Source organism: Scyliorhinus canicula, chromosome 1 (assembly GCF_902713615.1).
Source record: "Scyliorhinus canicula chromosome 1, sScyCan1.1, whole genome shotgun sequence".
Classification (NCBI taxonomy): domain Eukaryota; kingdom Metazoa; phylum Chordata; class Chondrichthyes; order Carcharhiniformes; family Scyliorhinidae; genus Scyliorhinus; species Scyliorhinus canicula.
In genome coordinates this window covers 185,705,657-185,721,311 of record NC_052146.1, presented here as the reverse complement: position 1 = coordinate 185,721,311, position 15,655 = coordinate 185,705,657, and the positions used below count along the sequence as shown (strand labels likewise).

Here is a 15,655-nt window from a genome sequence, read left to right as displayed (position 1 = left end):
CTTTGGGTTATGGGGGTGAAGCCCATGCAAACACTGGGAGAATGTGCAAACTCCACATGGACAATGACCCAGATCCGGGATTGAACCTGGGACCTCGCGGCAGCAGTGCTAACTACTGCGCCACCATGCTGCTCTTGGGCAACATACTTTTTGAGTTAATTATTCCTTAAACTAATTATTTGAACCTGAATCATAGAATTTAAAGTGCAGAAGGAGGCCATTTAGCCCATCGAGTCTGCACCGGCCCTTGTAAAGAGTACCCTACCCAAGACAACATCTCCACCCTATCCCCGTAACCCCACCCAACCTTTTTGGACACTAAGGGCAATTTAGCATGGCCAATCCACCTAACCTGCACATCTTTGGGCTGTGGGAGGAAACCGGAGAACCCGGAGGAAACCCATGCAGGCACGGGGAGAACGTGCGGACCCCGCACAGACAGTGACCCAAGCCAGGAATCAAACCTGGGACCCTGGAGTGGTGAAGCAACTGTGCTAACTACTATGCTACCATGCTGCCCATTATAGTGAATACATCACTATATCCAGCAGAGAACTTACTATGTCGGCTCCGTTGTTAATCAGTCGGTACAGAATCTGCTAAAGGAACAAATATAGACAACATCACTGTTATCAAAAAGAACAAGTCTTCAGCACCATTGATCTCTGCAGCAGAAATGTCCGAGATTTTCTTGGTTCTGAGGCTGTGGCTCTTAGAAGATGGAGAATTGGATGGAAAGAAGGAAAAAGACTACAATACAGATTTAAGTACATGAAAACAAAATATTTAAAAATCACATTGAGCTAAATTGTAGACAATATTATCGTAGTTACAATGAAAATATGGATATGAATTTTGTGGTCTTTTGTCAAAGCTCAAAGTCAATAAAAGATTGGGTATAATTGCAGAGTAGGACAGCACGGTGGCGCAGTGGGTTAGCCCTGCTGCCTCACAGCACCGAGGTCCCAGGTTCGATCCCGGCTCTGGGTCACTGTCCTTGTGGAGTTCTCCCCGTGTCTGCGTGGGTTTCGTCTCCACAGCCCAAAGATGTGCAGGCTAGGTGAATTGGCCACGCTAAATTGCCCCTTAAATTGGAAAAAAATAATTGGGTATGCTAAATTAAAAAAAAAACATTGGTGGGATTCTCCATTCATGAGACTAAGTGTTGATGCCGGGGCAGGATTCATGGATTTCCACGACAGCAAAACTGCTGCCGCATCTGTACCAATTCAGTGACTGTTAAGGGGTTACCGTCGGCGCCACGTGGAGCACAATCGATTCCAATGAGAAACAGAGCTGGATTCGCGATTGACACTCAGGAGGGTGACAAGATGCAGCCGCATATACATACTTCTCCCCACCCACACACACACGTCAGCCAACAAGATGGCACTGGTTGTGCTGGAGCACGCCCATCCTGCTGATGGGTCAGCTGGGGCCAGAGGGCACCCATGCAGGGCAGTCAGTGGTGTGTGCAGCTGCCTTGCAGGCTGCGGCAATGGTGTTCCGTATCCATCCCACAGCCCACCTCCTGGTCACTCCCTCGCTACTTCTCCCAGCCAAAACAGAAGACCCCCTGACCAGGGGCACGACTGTCAGCAAACTATGGAGATGTTGGACACATTCCATATCCTCCCCCTCGCAGCCACAGCGTTTGTTTCACGTTCTTTAAAAACACAAGTGAACCTCATCATCGGGAATTCGCCCGGTGGAGCGGAGAATCGTGGAGGCCCTGCAGAATACCAGGTCAGGCTAACTAATTGGATTGGATTGGATTGGATTTGTTTATTGTCACATGTACCGAGGTACAGTGAAAAGTATTTTTCTGCAAGCAGCTCAACAGATCATTCAGTACATGGAAGAAAAGGAAATTAAACAAAATTCAAGAAAATACATGAGAATACATAATAGGGCAACACAAGATATACAATGTAACTACATAAGCATTGGCATCGGTTGAAGCATACAGGGTGTAGTGTTAATGAGGTCAATCAATAAGAGGGTCATTTAGGAGTCTGGTGACAGTGGGGAAGAAGCTGTTTTTGAGTCTGTTCGTGCGTGTTCTCAGACTTCTGTATCTCCTGCCCGATGGAAGAAGTTGGAAAAGTGAGTAAGCCGGGTGGGAGGGATCCTTGATTATGCTGCCCGCTTTCCCCCGGCAGCGGGAGGTGTAGATGGAGTCCATGGATGGGAGGCATGTTCGTGTGATGGACTGGGCGGTATTCACGACTCTCTGAAGTTCCTTGCGGTCCTGGGCCGAGCAGTTGCCATACCAGGCTGTGATGCAGCCCGATAGGATACTTTCTATAGTGCATCTGTAAAAGTTGGTAAGGGTTAATGTGGACATGCCGAATTTCCTTAGTTTCCTGAGGAAGTATAGGCGCTGTTGTGCTTTCTTGGTGATAGCGTCGACGTGAGTGGACCAGGACAGATTTTTGGTGATGTGCACCCCTAGGAATTTGAAACTGCTAACCATCTCTACCTTAGCCCCATTGATGCTGACAGGGGTGTGTACAGTACTTTGCTTCCTGAAGTCGATGACAAGCTCTTTAGTTTTACTGGCATTGAGGGAGAGATTGTTGTCGTTACACCACTCCACTAGGTTCTCTATCTCCCTCCTGTATTCGGATTCGTCGTTATTCGAGATCCGGCCCACTATGGTCGTATCGTCAGCAAACCTGTAGATGGAGTTGGAACCAAGTTTTGCCACGCAGTCGTGTGTGTACAGGGAGTAGAGTAGGGGGCTAAGTACGCAGCCTTGCGGGGCACCGGTATTGAGGACTATTGTGGAGGAGGTGTTGGTGTTCATTCTTACTGATTGTGGTCTGTTGGTCAGAAAGTCAAGGATCCAGTTACAGAGTAGAGAGCTAAGTCCTAGGTTTTGGAGCTTTTATATGAGCTTGGCTGGGATTATGGTGTTGAAGGCGGAGCTGTAGTCAATAAATAGGAGTCTGATGTAGGAGTCCTTGTATTCAAGATGCTCTAGGGATGAGTGTAGGGCCAGGGAAATGGCGTCTGATGTGGACCGGTTGCAACGGTATGTGAATTGAAGTGGGTCAAGGCGTTCCGGGAGTATGGAGGTGATGCGCTTCATGATATGCCAAGAGTGTTTACTGTACTTGCGGAGTGGAATAGATTGGCGCCACTCTCCAGGCACCGGAGAATTGCAATTTGGCGTGAAACCAGTGCCCACCCTGATTTTGGCGACAAAACCAATTCTCCACCTAATCACATTTCTCGATTCCGGCGTCAGCCGTCAGAGAACCCATGTTTCAAATGCTGATACTTTATTTGGGAATTTTATTTGGGAATTTCACTCTTTTGTTTTATTCCTTAGCATTCAATTTATTTCAAAATTATTTCCTCTTAAAGTTCAAAACTGTACTTCAACAGGCATCAGACATGGTTCAATGGTAGCACTATTTCCCAAGTCAGTAGGTGTGGGCTTGAGCCCCATTGCCAGGGCTTGAGCACAAAATCTAGGCAGATACTTCAGTACAGTTCTGAGAGAACCAAGTAAATACAGTGCTGAACCACTGGATGTTCCATCCTTTGCATGAGGAAGTGTAGTCTTTCAGGTGACACGTTAAATGCCGGACTTCTCAAATGGTAAAAGATCCAATGGCACCATTTTGAAGAGCATAAGAGCGATCCTGGTGTCCTATTTCATATTTATCCTTCAACCAACATCACTGGAGCAGATTATCTGTCTATTTAGCTCACTGGAATCTTGCTGTGAGCAAATTGACTGCCACATACCAATAGTGGCAATATGTTTTGAGATGTCCTGAACTTAAGACAACATATAAATGCAAGTCCCTTTTAACCCAAATTTCTGAAGTGAGCTCTTCACATGTGACAGATCATGTTTAATTTCAAGAATCTATAACATTATTTCCCCATTCCCGTCAGTGATTGGATCCAGATTCATATTTCTTTTAATTCATTTGCAGGGTGTGGTGATACTAGCAAGGTCAGCAATTATCATCCATCCCTAATTTCCCTTCAGAAGATGGTGGTGAGCCATCTTCTTGAATACAATTCAGTGGCTTGCTAGTCCATTTCATATGGGATTCAAGAGTCAATCACATTGCTATGTGGTTTGGGGACAGCACAAGTGATTAGCGCTGTGGCTTCACAGCGCCAGGGTCCCAGGTTCGATTCCCTGCTGGGTCACTGCGGAGTCTGCACGTTCTTCCCATGTCTGCGTAGGTTTCTTCCGGCTGCTCCGGTTTCCTCCCACAGTCCAAAGACGTGCAGGTTAGGTGGATTGGCCATGATAAATTGGCCTTAAGTGACCAAAAAAGGTTGGGAGGGGTTATTGGGTTACGGGGATAGGGTGGAAGTGAGGGCTTAAGTGGGTCGGCGCAGACTCGATGGGCCGAATGGCCTCCTTCTGCTCTGTATATTCTATGTTTCTATGTATCTAGATTACACAAATAGTTCAGGCCAAGTAAATACACAGTAGCACTGTTGCTTCGCAGCTCCAGGGTCCCTGGTTCGATTCCTGGTTTGGGTCACTGTTCGTGTGGAGTCTGCACACTCTCCCTGTGTCTGCGTGGGTTTCCTCCGAGTGCTCCGGTTTCCTCCCACAAGTCCCAAAAGACGTGCTGTTAAGTGAATTGGATATTCTGAATTCTCCCTCTGTGTACCTGAACAGGTGCCGAAATGTGGCGACTAAGGGCTTTTCACAGTAACTTCATTGCAATGTTAATGTAAGCCTACTTGTGACAATAAAGAGTTATTAAATATGGCATAGAACATAGGGCCTTCGGCCCTCGATGTTGCGCCGTCCTGTGAAACCCCTCTAAAGTCCCTCTACACTACTCCCTTATCGTCCATATGCCTATCCAATGACCATTTGAATGCGTTTAGTGTTGGCGAGTCCACTACTGTTGCAGGCAGGTCATTCCACACCCTTACTACTCTCGGAGTAAAGAACCTACCTCTGACATCTGTCCTATATCTATCTCCCCTCAATTTAAAGCTATGTCCCCTCATGCTGGACATCACCATCTGAGGAGAAAGGCTCTCACTGTCCACCCTATCTAATCCTCTGATCATCTTGTATGCCTCAATTAAGTCACCTCTTAACCTTCTTCTCTCTAACGAAAACAGCCTCAAGGCCTTCAGCCTTTCCTCATAAGATCTTCCCTCCATACCAGGCAACATCCTTGTAAATTTCCTCTGTACCCTTTCCAATGATTCCACATCCTTCCTATAATGTGGCGTCCAGAACTGCACGCAATACTCTAAATGCGGCCGCACCAGAGTTTTGTACAACTGCATCATGACCTCATGGCTCCGAAACTCAATTCCTCTACCAATAAAAGCTAACACACCGTACACCTTAACAACCCTCTCAACCTGGGTGGCAATTTTCAGGGATCTATGGACATGGACACAGAGATCTCTCTGCTCGTCCACACTACCAAGAATCTTACCATTGGCCCAGTACTCTGTCTTCCTGTTATTCCTTCCAAAATGAATCACCTCACACTTTTCTGCATTAAACTCCATTTGCCACCTGTCAGCCCAGCTCTGCAGCTTATCTATGTCCCTCTGTAACTTGTAACATCCTTCTGCACAGTCCACAACTCCACCGACTTTAGTGCCATCTGCAAATTTACTCACTGATCCTTCTACACCCTTGTTTCCTTAAAAGACAATACGGAACTAAATGGCCGTTTTATGATAATCTCGTAGTTTCATGATCATGAATTACTAAAATCTGCTTTTATTCCAGATTTATTTAATTAAATTTAAGTTCCAGAACTGTAATTGTGAGATTTGAATTAGTCCAGGTTTGTGTTACTAATCCAATAACATAACCGCTAATTTACCATAGCCAACCACTATTTTACCATACCCAATTCTTCTTAGCTCCTGTTTGAGCCTGTACCCCTATTAAAGTGAGCATGTGTTAATGTACCAGGCAATAGAGAACAAAGACAGTTTGCAAGAACAACACATGATGCAAATATATACTTATTTTAATTAAGGATTTATGGTACTAATTTATATTTCAATACACCTTAAAGTGCAACAACTTTCACACAGTTTATTTAGTTACTGGAGAGTCTTTTAAAGATTGATGTAATTTCTTAGCTCTTAATTAAAACATTTATTTGTCCAATGTCACAGGGAGGAAAATGTGAGAGTCAAAGTCATGCATTTCACATTTTTCCTTTGGTTTGATGCAAATGCTTTGTGAACGGGCAAATCACCCAAAATCTCAAACTGCAGCAGCAATCACTCCACGATGCAAAACCAATGGCAGCAAGAAAATCAGTTGGTCTCAAGCATTTCTCTGGGAAAAGCTATGTTCTACTGAAATGGAAACTGGTCAGCTTCATCCCACAGGTATGTTAAGATTTTAGTCAGTAACAATAGTCCACAGAGTCTGCAAGCTTCCACGTGCACCCGGTGTTGAACAGTAAATGAGTGACTTGTACTACAAAGTTGTTGTGGGTCTGGGCTTGTCAGTAACATATCCTTTATTAATAGATCCAGCAGGTTTTTGCTTGTTGCGCTGTTTCAAATATTTGTGTATACATAATGTCACTGGACCAAGCAGTTCAATCACAATTATTTTCACCCTAAGTGCTTACAAGGAGAACAGATCTGAATTCTGCTGCCAGTGTTTGGGAAGGTAGTGAAAATGGCTGAGCAGCTTTGCCTCAAGTCCTCAGTTCATTCTAACGTCACCCCTTGGTCATCACTGAGTGGTTATAAGTTTCACAATCATGTCAATGATAAGTGATCCCCGTGGACAAGTGCACAAGTCCATATTGGGTTTCTTGATTTTATCCTCCAGCAGCTGGTCCAATTCCCAGCGAAGCTCTTTAACTAGCTCAGCAATCTGGGTGTAGTACAAGAGGAAAAAATACTGGTTAAAAAGAGAAAATACATTTGTAGGCATCTATACATACATGGGAGCTAGGAAAATGAGGGAAAGCAAAATATTCACTGTTTTATCTAGCCTTTCCCATATTGCTGTGATGCCATGTGCTTTCTACTCACCTTGAGCCATGTAATTTCCTGAAACAGGTGAAATACCAGATACTACTTCAAGCCAAGTAAGAGGACAAAATATAGAAAATTTCTTTCGGAACTTGGGCAATCTAAACAAGCCTATTAATATTAAAAGCTTCAGCCACCTGATTATTTTTTCAGTATTACCTGCACCATCAATTTGAACTCTATATCTATAAACGATATTAAGATAAATGCACAAGTTTATTTTAATAGCCCAGGTTTTAAAAATGAAACTGCTGTGACATAAATATTGTTTGACCGATTTGTACCTATAATTTCAATGTACTTCACAGAAGAGGCTCAATGTGTGTTAAGATTGTGTTAAATATTTGCTCAGGTCCATTTGTAATAGCACTGTTTGAACACCAAACATGTTTACTGAATTATTAATTGCAGAGAAAAATCTAAAATGTAATTATGACTTGATATTTATCCAAACTTTATAAGGCAATAAGCACTTCAGTTTCCTGACATCTGGGACTTATTAAGAAACAGACATTGCAAAATGGCTAATTTCATAGGAAAACAGGTGAAATAAATCCATCCCCATCATTTATTGGTCAAAGTCAGATACAAACTTTCAAACTCTCAAAAGTAATTTAACAATTAAAAATTCTTTTGAAGGTCATCAGAACATTAGGCCAGCAATATGGACGATAGTTAAGGAACTAACAGAGGAAACTGTAGGTACTCTGGCATAAATCGCCCAGATATTGCAGAATACTGATATCCAGTGAAAGAAGTGTTACTGAAAGTTGTCTGACACTGGGTGTTTTTTTCATCTAGCTGGGTCTGTTGTAGACTAACAGAGGTTGATTGGTAAGGACATGGACACAGTACTTAATGTGTGGATCGACTCAGTATCCGAGAGTTTACTGATTCTGACTTGTACCCGATGGTTTGATTTTCAGTTAAGCTTCCCATTTGCATTATTAATTTTCTGTTCTGCGCTGGTTAGATCCATTGAGCACTCAGACTCTGAAATCTCTTTGAACTTTATCCACAACAACTGTCACCATTCATAGAATAACAAACTCTCCCCTCTTAAAGCAAAATACATTCTCTCTCACTATGATCAGTATATTATTCAATTCAATTACATTTGACACTGTTCACTAACTAACTTACCCTTGTAAAGTACAATAATGCCAGGCATAAAAAGGTTCAGATTTGCACCTGCAAGTAAAAGGAGGTGAGACCAGACTTTTTCCCCAGTGAGAAGGGAGGAAAGGAAGGCAAGTCAACCCTGATTATTCATATGTCCCAGTGTATCAAAGTACAAAACTCTCAGTCAGGTGTCTGCCATTCTCTTTGTTTTAAAGGAGGGTTCTTATAGATGAAATGCAGGTACTTCACAATTCTGCTACTGTTAGCCCTGTCTGTTCTGCTGTTACTTAAAGTTATGTTAAAGAATTCAGTAACAACATATTAGTAAGAGTCAGCCCTCCAGGGAACATATACTAACTGTGACAGCTCTGATAGTCATTTTCATTTATTTCTGTTCCATATTTTCATTCTCTCAATAGTCAGCTGACTCTTGCGGTTGTACAGTTCTATAGTAAAATGCCTTTCAATGTCTCCGTTAAGTGATCATTCCCCAGGAGTAGGCACAAGTGATTGCTGACTGACTATTCTACCAGTTAGCATTATTGCCAAACTCAATCCTATTCGCACCGCGTGTACTTTCCAGGTTACACAACTCCTCCTGTCCAATTCAAAAGAATGATGATAGTTTTAATGGCAGCTCAGCAAGATAATTTAGCACAATGTAGGATCTTCCTCTTGATACAGGCTGGATTTACAGCTTGCTGTGACTTGGAGGAATCACTATTGGTGAGCTAGTGTTCAGTTTCAATGTTTCAATTTCAACTACAGAATGATAATTTCAAATAAATAACAAATTACCTTCAACCGATATTAAAATGCCTACGTACCTGGGGCGAAGCAGCGGCAAATCGAATCCATCCATCATCGAGGGAGATAATGAACTGTCCCATTTCGAGTTCCACACTGACCTGGCCACCCCCAAACAGTACGAGAGGATACACAGAAACCATGCTGCAGTCTCGCAGAAATACTCTGCTGGTTTTCACCTTCTCGTGGTACACCAAATAAGGGCTTTCAAAGTGCCGGACCTAGGATCCAAATATAGTGGCTGATTTAATATTCATGTTTTTTTTATATAGGGCAAATCCATTATTGAAGCAAAAAAAAACATCACTAATGGGCAATAATAATAATGATTTTAAATGGCAGTGCAGTTAAAACAAAACTTGCATTTATATAGCACTTTTCATGATCTTCAGACACTTTACAGCTAATGAACTACTATTGAAATGTAGGAAATGTGGTAGCCAATTTACACAAGCAAGTCCCACAAACAGTCGAGTTAATGGGTAAATAAACAGTTCTGGCTAATATTGATTCAGAGATAAATATTCTCCAGTTCTCCCTCCCCCCCCACTAGTACTAGTAGAGTGTTATCCTAGACTTTGTGCTCATGTCTCTGCAGCAATGCTTACACCAACAATCTTCTGACTTGTTGCCACTAAGCCTTGGCTGCCATTGATCCATCAATGTTTTGGGAAACCTGTTCAATTAAGCATCTAATTTACTTTATAATAATTATAATAATCACTTATTGTCACAAGTAGGCTTCAATGAAGTTACTGTGAAAAGCTCCTAGTTGCCACATTCCAGCGCCTGTTCGGGGAGGCCGGTACGGGAATTGAACTCGTGCTGCTGGCCTTGTTCTGCATTATAAGCCAGCTGTTTAGCCCACTGTGCTAAACCAGCCCTAGTGACTGCAGGAAGCACCAACACCCTGAAAATTCTGTGCCAGACGTCTGTTTAAAGAATAAAGAGAAAGACAATCCAGTTTGAGTCTACTGTCAATTTGTAAAAAGGGAAACTAAATTAGTAAGAAACGTCTTGGTGAAGATAATGCATCTTCTCCACACTGTTGGTTATGGAAGAAATCACCCTGTTGATTCTTTATTTAAAAACCCTTTAAGATAGATGCTCACAAATTTACTGTACGGACGGTGACTATTTGGCTTTCCAATTCTGTACTAGCTTAAGAGTTCCCCATTTAGTTCCATTCCACAGCCCTTTCTCCAATGTTTCAGTTTTTTCAATGTCAAATATTTTTCTCTTTCTCACTTAAAAAGCCATAAATGGCTCCATGGGGCAGCACGGTGGCGCAGTGGTTAGCATTGCTGCCTACGGCGCTGAGGACCTGGGTTCGAATCCCGGCCCTGGGTCACTGTCCGTGTGGAGTTTGCACATTCTCCCCGTGTCTGCGTGGGTTTCACCCCCACAACCCAAAGATGTGCAGGGTAGGTGGATTGGCCACTCTAAATTGCCCCTTAATTGGAAAAAATATAATTGGGTACACTAAATTTATAAAAATAAAACAAAAAAAAAAAATAAAAAAAAAAAAAAAATAAATAAATAAATGGCTCCATTTCCACTACTATTTCTAGTTGAGTCTTTGGGACAACCCTATGGTCATCAAATTTTATTTTTTCCTCTTTTGGTGAATTTGTGACCTTTTTAAAAAAATATATTTTTATTCTCCTCCTTTTGCTCATTTTCATCCAAATTTAAACCCACCAACAAACAATCAACAATAACAAATGCAATGTCAAATCCCCAGTCAACAATCCCCTCCTCCCACCAACAACCAAACAGCCCCAACATTTTAAGTACAAACATCACAGAAAAGGAATCAGGAATCCACCATCTGCCCATACATAGTCACCAACAACATATACAGTCCTAACCCCATCCAACCCATCCCCTTCCTCTCCCCAATGTTCAATGTCATCTAATTTTGGAAAGTGCATAATTAACAAAGCCCATGAATTGTAGAACCCTTCCATCCTTTCCTTCAACTCAAACTTCACCTTTTTGAGTGTTAAAAACTCCAACAGATCCCCCCGCCATGCCAGGACACAGGGTGGAGCGACTGACCTCCACCCCAACAGGACCCGCCTTCAGGCAATGAGCGAGGCGAAGGCTAAAACATCTGCCTCCGTGCATCCGCTACCAACCCCGGCCGATCCGATACGCCAAATATAGCCTCCAGAGAACCTGGCTCAAGTCTCACATGTACCACCTTCGAAATGACCCTGAAAACCTCCCTCCAATACCCTTCCAGCTTTGCACAGGACTAAAACATATGAACGCAGTTTGCAGGGGTGCCCCTGCAATGCTGACAAACATCCTTTACCTCCTCAAAGAGTCGGCTCATCCGCGCCTTTGTGAGGTTCATCCTATACACCATCTTCAGCTGTGTATCAGCCCCAACCTCACGCACAAAGTTGAGGCATTCACCCTGCAGAGCACCTCACACTACAACCCCTCCTCCATACCCTTTCCCACTCCTCCTCCAACTTTGTCTTAATCTTAATCCCCTCCAGCGGTGCCTTCTCTTCTCCCAGAATCGCCCCATAAATCATCGACACCAACCCTTTTCCATTCCTCCTGTCGTCAGCACCTCCCCCAACTGTGTTGTTCGCCACCGAAAAGCTCTGTATCTCCTTCTTAGCAAAATCCCAGACCTGCATATACCTAAATATTTCTCCCTGCCCCAACCCATATTTCGCCTTCAGCTCCTTCAGTCCCGCAAACCGGGCCAGAAACAAATCCTTTAGTGCCCTCACTCCTTTCTCCTCCCATTTCCGAAAACTCCCATCCCACTTGTCATAGTCATAGAATTTACAGTGCAGAAGGAGGCCATTCGGCCCATCGAGTCTGCACCGGCTCTTGGAAAGAGCACCCTACCCAAGGTCCATACCTCCACCCTATCCCCATAACCCAGTAACCCCACCCAACACTAAGGGCAATTTAGCATGGCCAATCCACCTAACCCGCACATCTTTGGACTGTGGGAGGAAACCGGAGCACCCGGAGGAAACCCACGCACAAACGGGGAGGATGTGCAGACTCCGCACAGACAGTAACTCAAGCCAGAATCAAACCTGGGACCCTGGAGCTGTGAAGCAATTGTGCTATCCACAATGCTACCGTGCTGCCCTGCTGTGGCTCAAATCTGTGATTCCCCCGAAATCAGCATTTCCCTTGTTCCCGCCCCCAGCCAAAAGTGCTGACGCAACTCCCTTTAGATTTTCAATGTCACCACTACTACCGGACTCCCTGAGTATTTCCCCGGAGCCATCAGAAGCGACGCTATTGCCGCGCCCTCAACCGTGACCCCCTGCAAAGACTCTCCTCCATCCTGACCCACTGGGAGTCCCCCCAGCTCCTCACCTTCTCTGCGTTCGCCGCCCAGCAATAGTACAATAAATTTGGGAGACCCAACCCAAACACCCCCCCCCCCCCCCGACTGCCGTCCTCTCTGCAACAGCACCTTCCTAATCCTAGCCACCTTCTCCACCCCCCCATATAAACGAGGTAATGGTTTTCTTTTTAAATTTAGAGTACCCAATTCATTTTTTCCAATTAAGGGGCAATTTAGCATGGCCAATCCATCTACCCTGCACATCTTTGGGTTGTGTGGGCGAAACCCACGCAGACACGGCGAGAATGTGCAAACTCCACACGGACAGTGACCTAGAGCCAGGATCGAACCTGGGACCTCGGCGCCGTGAGGCAGCAGTGCTAGCCACTGTGCCACCGTGCTGCCCTTGTTAATGATCATTTCAACCTCCTTGAAAAATGCTTTTAGCAGAAAGATCGGCAGGCACTGAAAAATAAATAAAAATTGCGGCAACACGTTCATTTTAATTGCCTGTACCCGACCTGCCAGCGACAGAGGGAGTCCTTGTCAGATCTGCTTTCACCATCTCCACCAAACTTGTAATGTTATACATACGGAGGCCCCTCCCAATCCCGTGCCACCTGCACCCCCAGATATCTAGGAGTCCCCACCCGACAGAATGGTCGCCCCCCCACCACCCCTGCCCCACCACTGGCTGAGACTCCACAAAATATTCATTTTTCTCTAAATGAAGTTTATATCCCAAAAAGACCCAAATACTTGAAGCAACTCCAATATGCCCCCCATCGACCCACTCGGTTCCGATACATACAACAGCATGTCATCCGCATACAAAGGTACCCCCCAACCATCTGCACTACACACCTCCGAACTCCTCAATGTGATGGCCAATGGCTCAATCGCAAGCGTGAACAACAGGGGGGACATAGGACATCCCTGCCTTGTCCCACGGTGCAGAGCAAAATATCCCGAATTCATGTTATTCATGCGGACACTCGCCCTCGGCTTGCTGAACAGCAGCCTTACTCAATCTACAAATCGTGGCCCAATCCCAAACCGCTCCAGAGCCGCCATCAAATACCCTCACTCTATACGGTCAAACACCTTCTCGCATCCAATACCACAACCACCCGTTTCCCTCCCCTTTGCCGGTGCCATAACCACATTCAATATCCTCCTAATGTTCGAAAAGAGCTGTCTCCCCTTCACAAACAAACCCCGTCTGATCTTCGGGAGGCACTCCTCCAACCTACCCGCCAATACCTTCGCCAACACCTTTGCGTCCACATTCAAAAGTGAAATGGGTCTATACGACCCACATGCTTGAGCAACAGGGAGATCGATGCCTGACCCAAGGTCTGTGGCAACACCCCCTTCCCAATTGCCTCCTCAAACATCCACACCATTAGCGGCACCAACTTATCTTCAATTTCTTGTTATACTCCACCAGAAACCCATCCGGCCCTGCTACCTTCCCCAACTGCATCCTCCCAATTGCATCTTTTATCTCCTGCTCCACTATCGCCCCATCCAATATGTCCCTATCCACCTCCTCCAACCTTGGGTATTCCAAACCATCCAGGAATTCCTGCATCTCCCGATCCCACCCACCCTGCCTTCTCTCCATATTCGTAAACCGCTCCCCTTGCCTGCCTCAAATGGCGCACCACCTTCCTTATGGACAGCCGGTCGAAACTCGCCTGTAGCTCCTTCTTCTTTTCCAACTTCGCTGGATCCCCATCTTCTGCATAACTCCTGTCTACCTCCAGCATCTCATCTATTACCCTTTGTCGCTCTACCCTCTCCTCCTCATCAACCTTTGCCTTAAAACAAGATCACCTCCCCCCTCACCACCGCCTTTAGAGTTTCCCAAACCACCGCCTGCGAAATTCCCCCGTACAATTGAACCCCACACATTCCTCGATTACTTTCCCAATCTTATCACAGAACCCTCGGTCCCTCAACAGCCCCACATCTAAATCTCCACCCAGCCTCTGCCCTGCCCCCCTCTCCAACACCATATCCACTCACTGTGATGCATGATCCGTTATCGCAATTGCCGAGTATTCCGACTCCTTAACCCCTGCCAACATCGCCTTCCCCATCACAAAAAACTCAAATTCACGAATAAATCTTGTGGACCGAGGAGAAAAAAAAAAAGAGTACTCCTGCTCCCCCGGGTGCAGAAACCTCTAAGGGTCCACCCCTCCCATATCCACCATTAAGTCCAGCCAACACCTTTGCCCCCCTGACGGGACAAGCGAGGAATTGTGACCTTCATTCATCTTTTTGTTACCTCCAGATTCATCTATTTCAACACACTGGATGGCCTATTTTCCACTCTTCGTAAACCTTCAGCTCATTCAAATATCTGCTGACTTTTCCCAAACTTGCACTATGTCCTGTTCACTCATTACTTTCAGAGTAGAATCATAGAATCTCTACCGTGCAAGAAGAGACCATTTGGCCCATCAAGTCTGTACCGACCCTCCCAAAGACAACCAACCAAGGCCCGAACCCCCACCCTATCCCTGTTACCCCACCTAACCATTGGACACTAAGGGGCAATTTAACATGGCCAATCCATCTAACCTGCACATTTTTGGACTGTGGGAGAAAACCGGAGCACCTGGAGGAAACTCACGTAGACATGGGAAGAACGTGCAAACACCACACAGACAGTCACCCAAGGTTGGAATTGAACACAGCAGTTAATAAATACAGACATTGATAAAATCTCCTTTGCCTGTTGAATCCATACTGATGAGCAAGGTGTGGATCTACTTGTGCTGGCTCCCAAATGTCCTTTCATTGGAAATAATGCATAAATATTGAAAGGGGGGGGGGGGAGATCAGCGATGATACCTCTTAAAACTGAATCGTTAGCATGCCACTGGACAGTTTTACATAAATTGTTTTATTAAGGATTGAAATGAATTATAGGACTGAGTAATCATTAATAACCATTAAACATGTATTTTTAGGACATAGCAGTAATAAGTAATCAAATGGGATTTAGGATAGCTAACTTGACCAAAAGGACATTACTTCTGACATCTTGTCTTTGTGAAACAATTCAGGGTGCTGGTTCTGTTGTTCTGCTTCTCACAAACCGTCAGCAAGCTGCTAGGATTGTAAGCAGCTGTCAGGGTGAGGATCAATCATGCGCTGCTTGCGATTCTGTTGGGTGAAGTTTAAACACTGCTTGCAATTCTATTGGATAAGTTTAAAAGTAGCAGTTTCAGGGATTGGATTGCGTCCAACTGGGGTGGGCTATTGATTTTTGAACGTTGTATAATTACTGTGTTCGGGTCATTGTTCGGCAGAACAGGTCTTGGCCGATATCCAGTCTGTTCTCCATGTACACGTAAC

The 15,655-nt window shown here is 44.7% G+C and overlaps 1 protein-coding gene across 2 annotated transcripts in view; it reads right to left on the bottom strand.

Annotated features, from left to right (window-relative positions):
- Positions 1-5,975: 5,975 nt before the first annotated feature.
- dhx57 (DEAH (Asp-Glu-Ala-Asp/His) box polypeptide 57) overlaps positions 5,976-15,655 on the bottom strand; it is a 117,454-nt gene continuing 107,774 nt past the window's right edge. The window contains exons 23-24 of one of the 2 annotated variants that reach the window (XM_038804237.1): positions 8,973-9,173; positions 5,976-6,862 (exon numbers count right to left, since the gene is read on the bottom strand). In XM_038804237.1, the coding sequence (XP_038660165.1) occupies positions 6,719-6,862; positions 8,973-9,173 (345 nt within the window). In that variant the 3' untranslated portion in view covers positions 5,976-6,718. The remainder of the gene's footprint in view (positions 6,863-8,972; positions 9,174-15,655) is intronic. The other variant, XM_038804228.1, reaches the window with a different exon arrangement.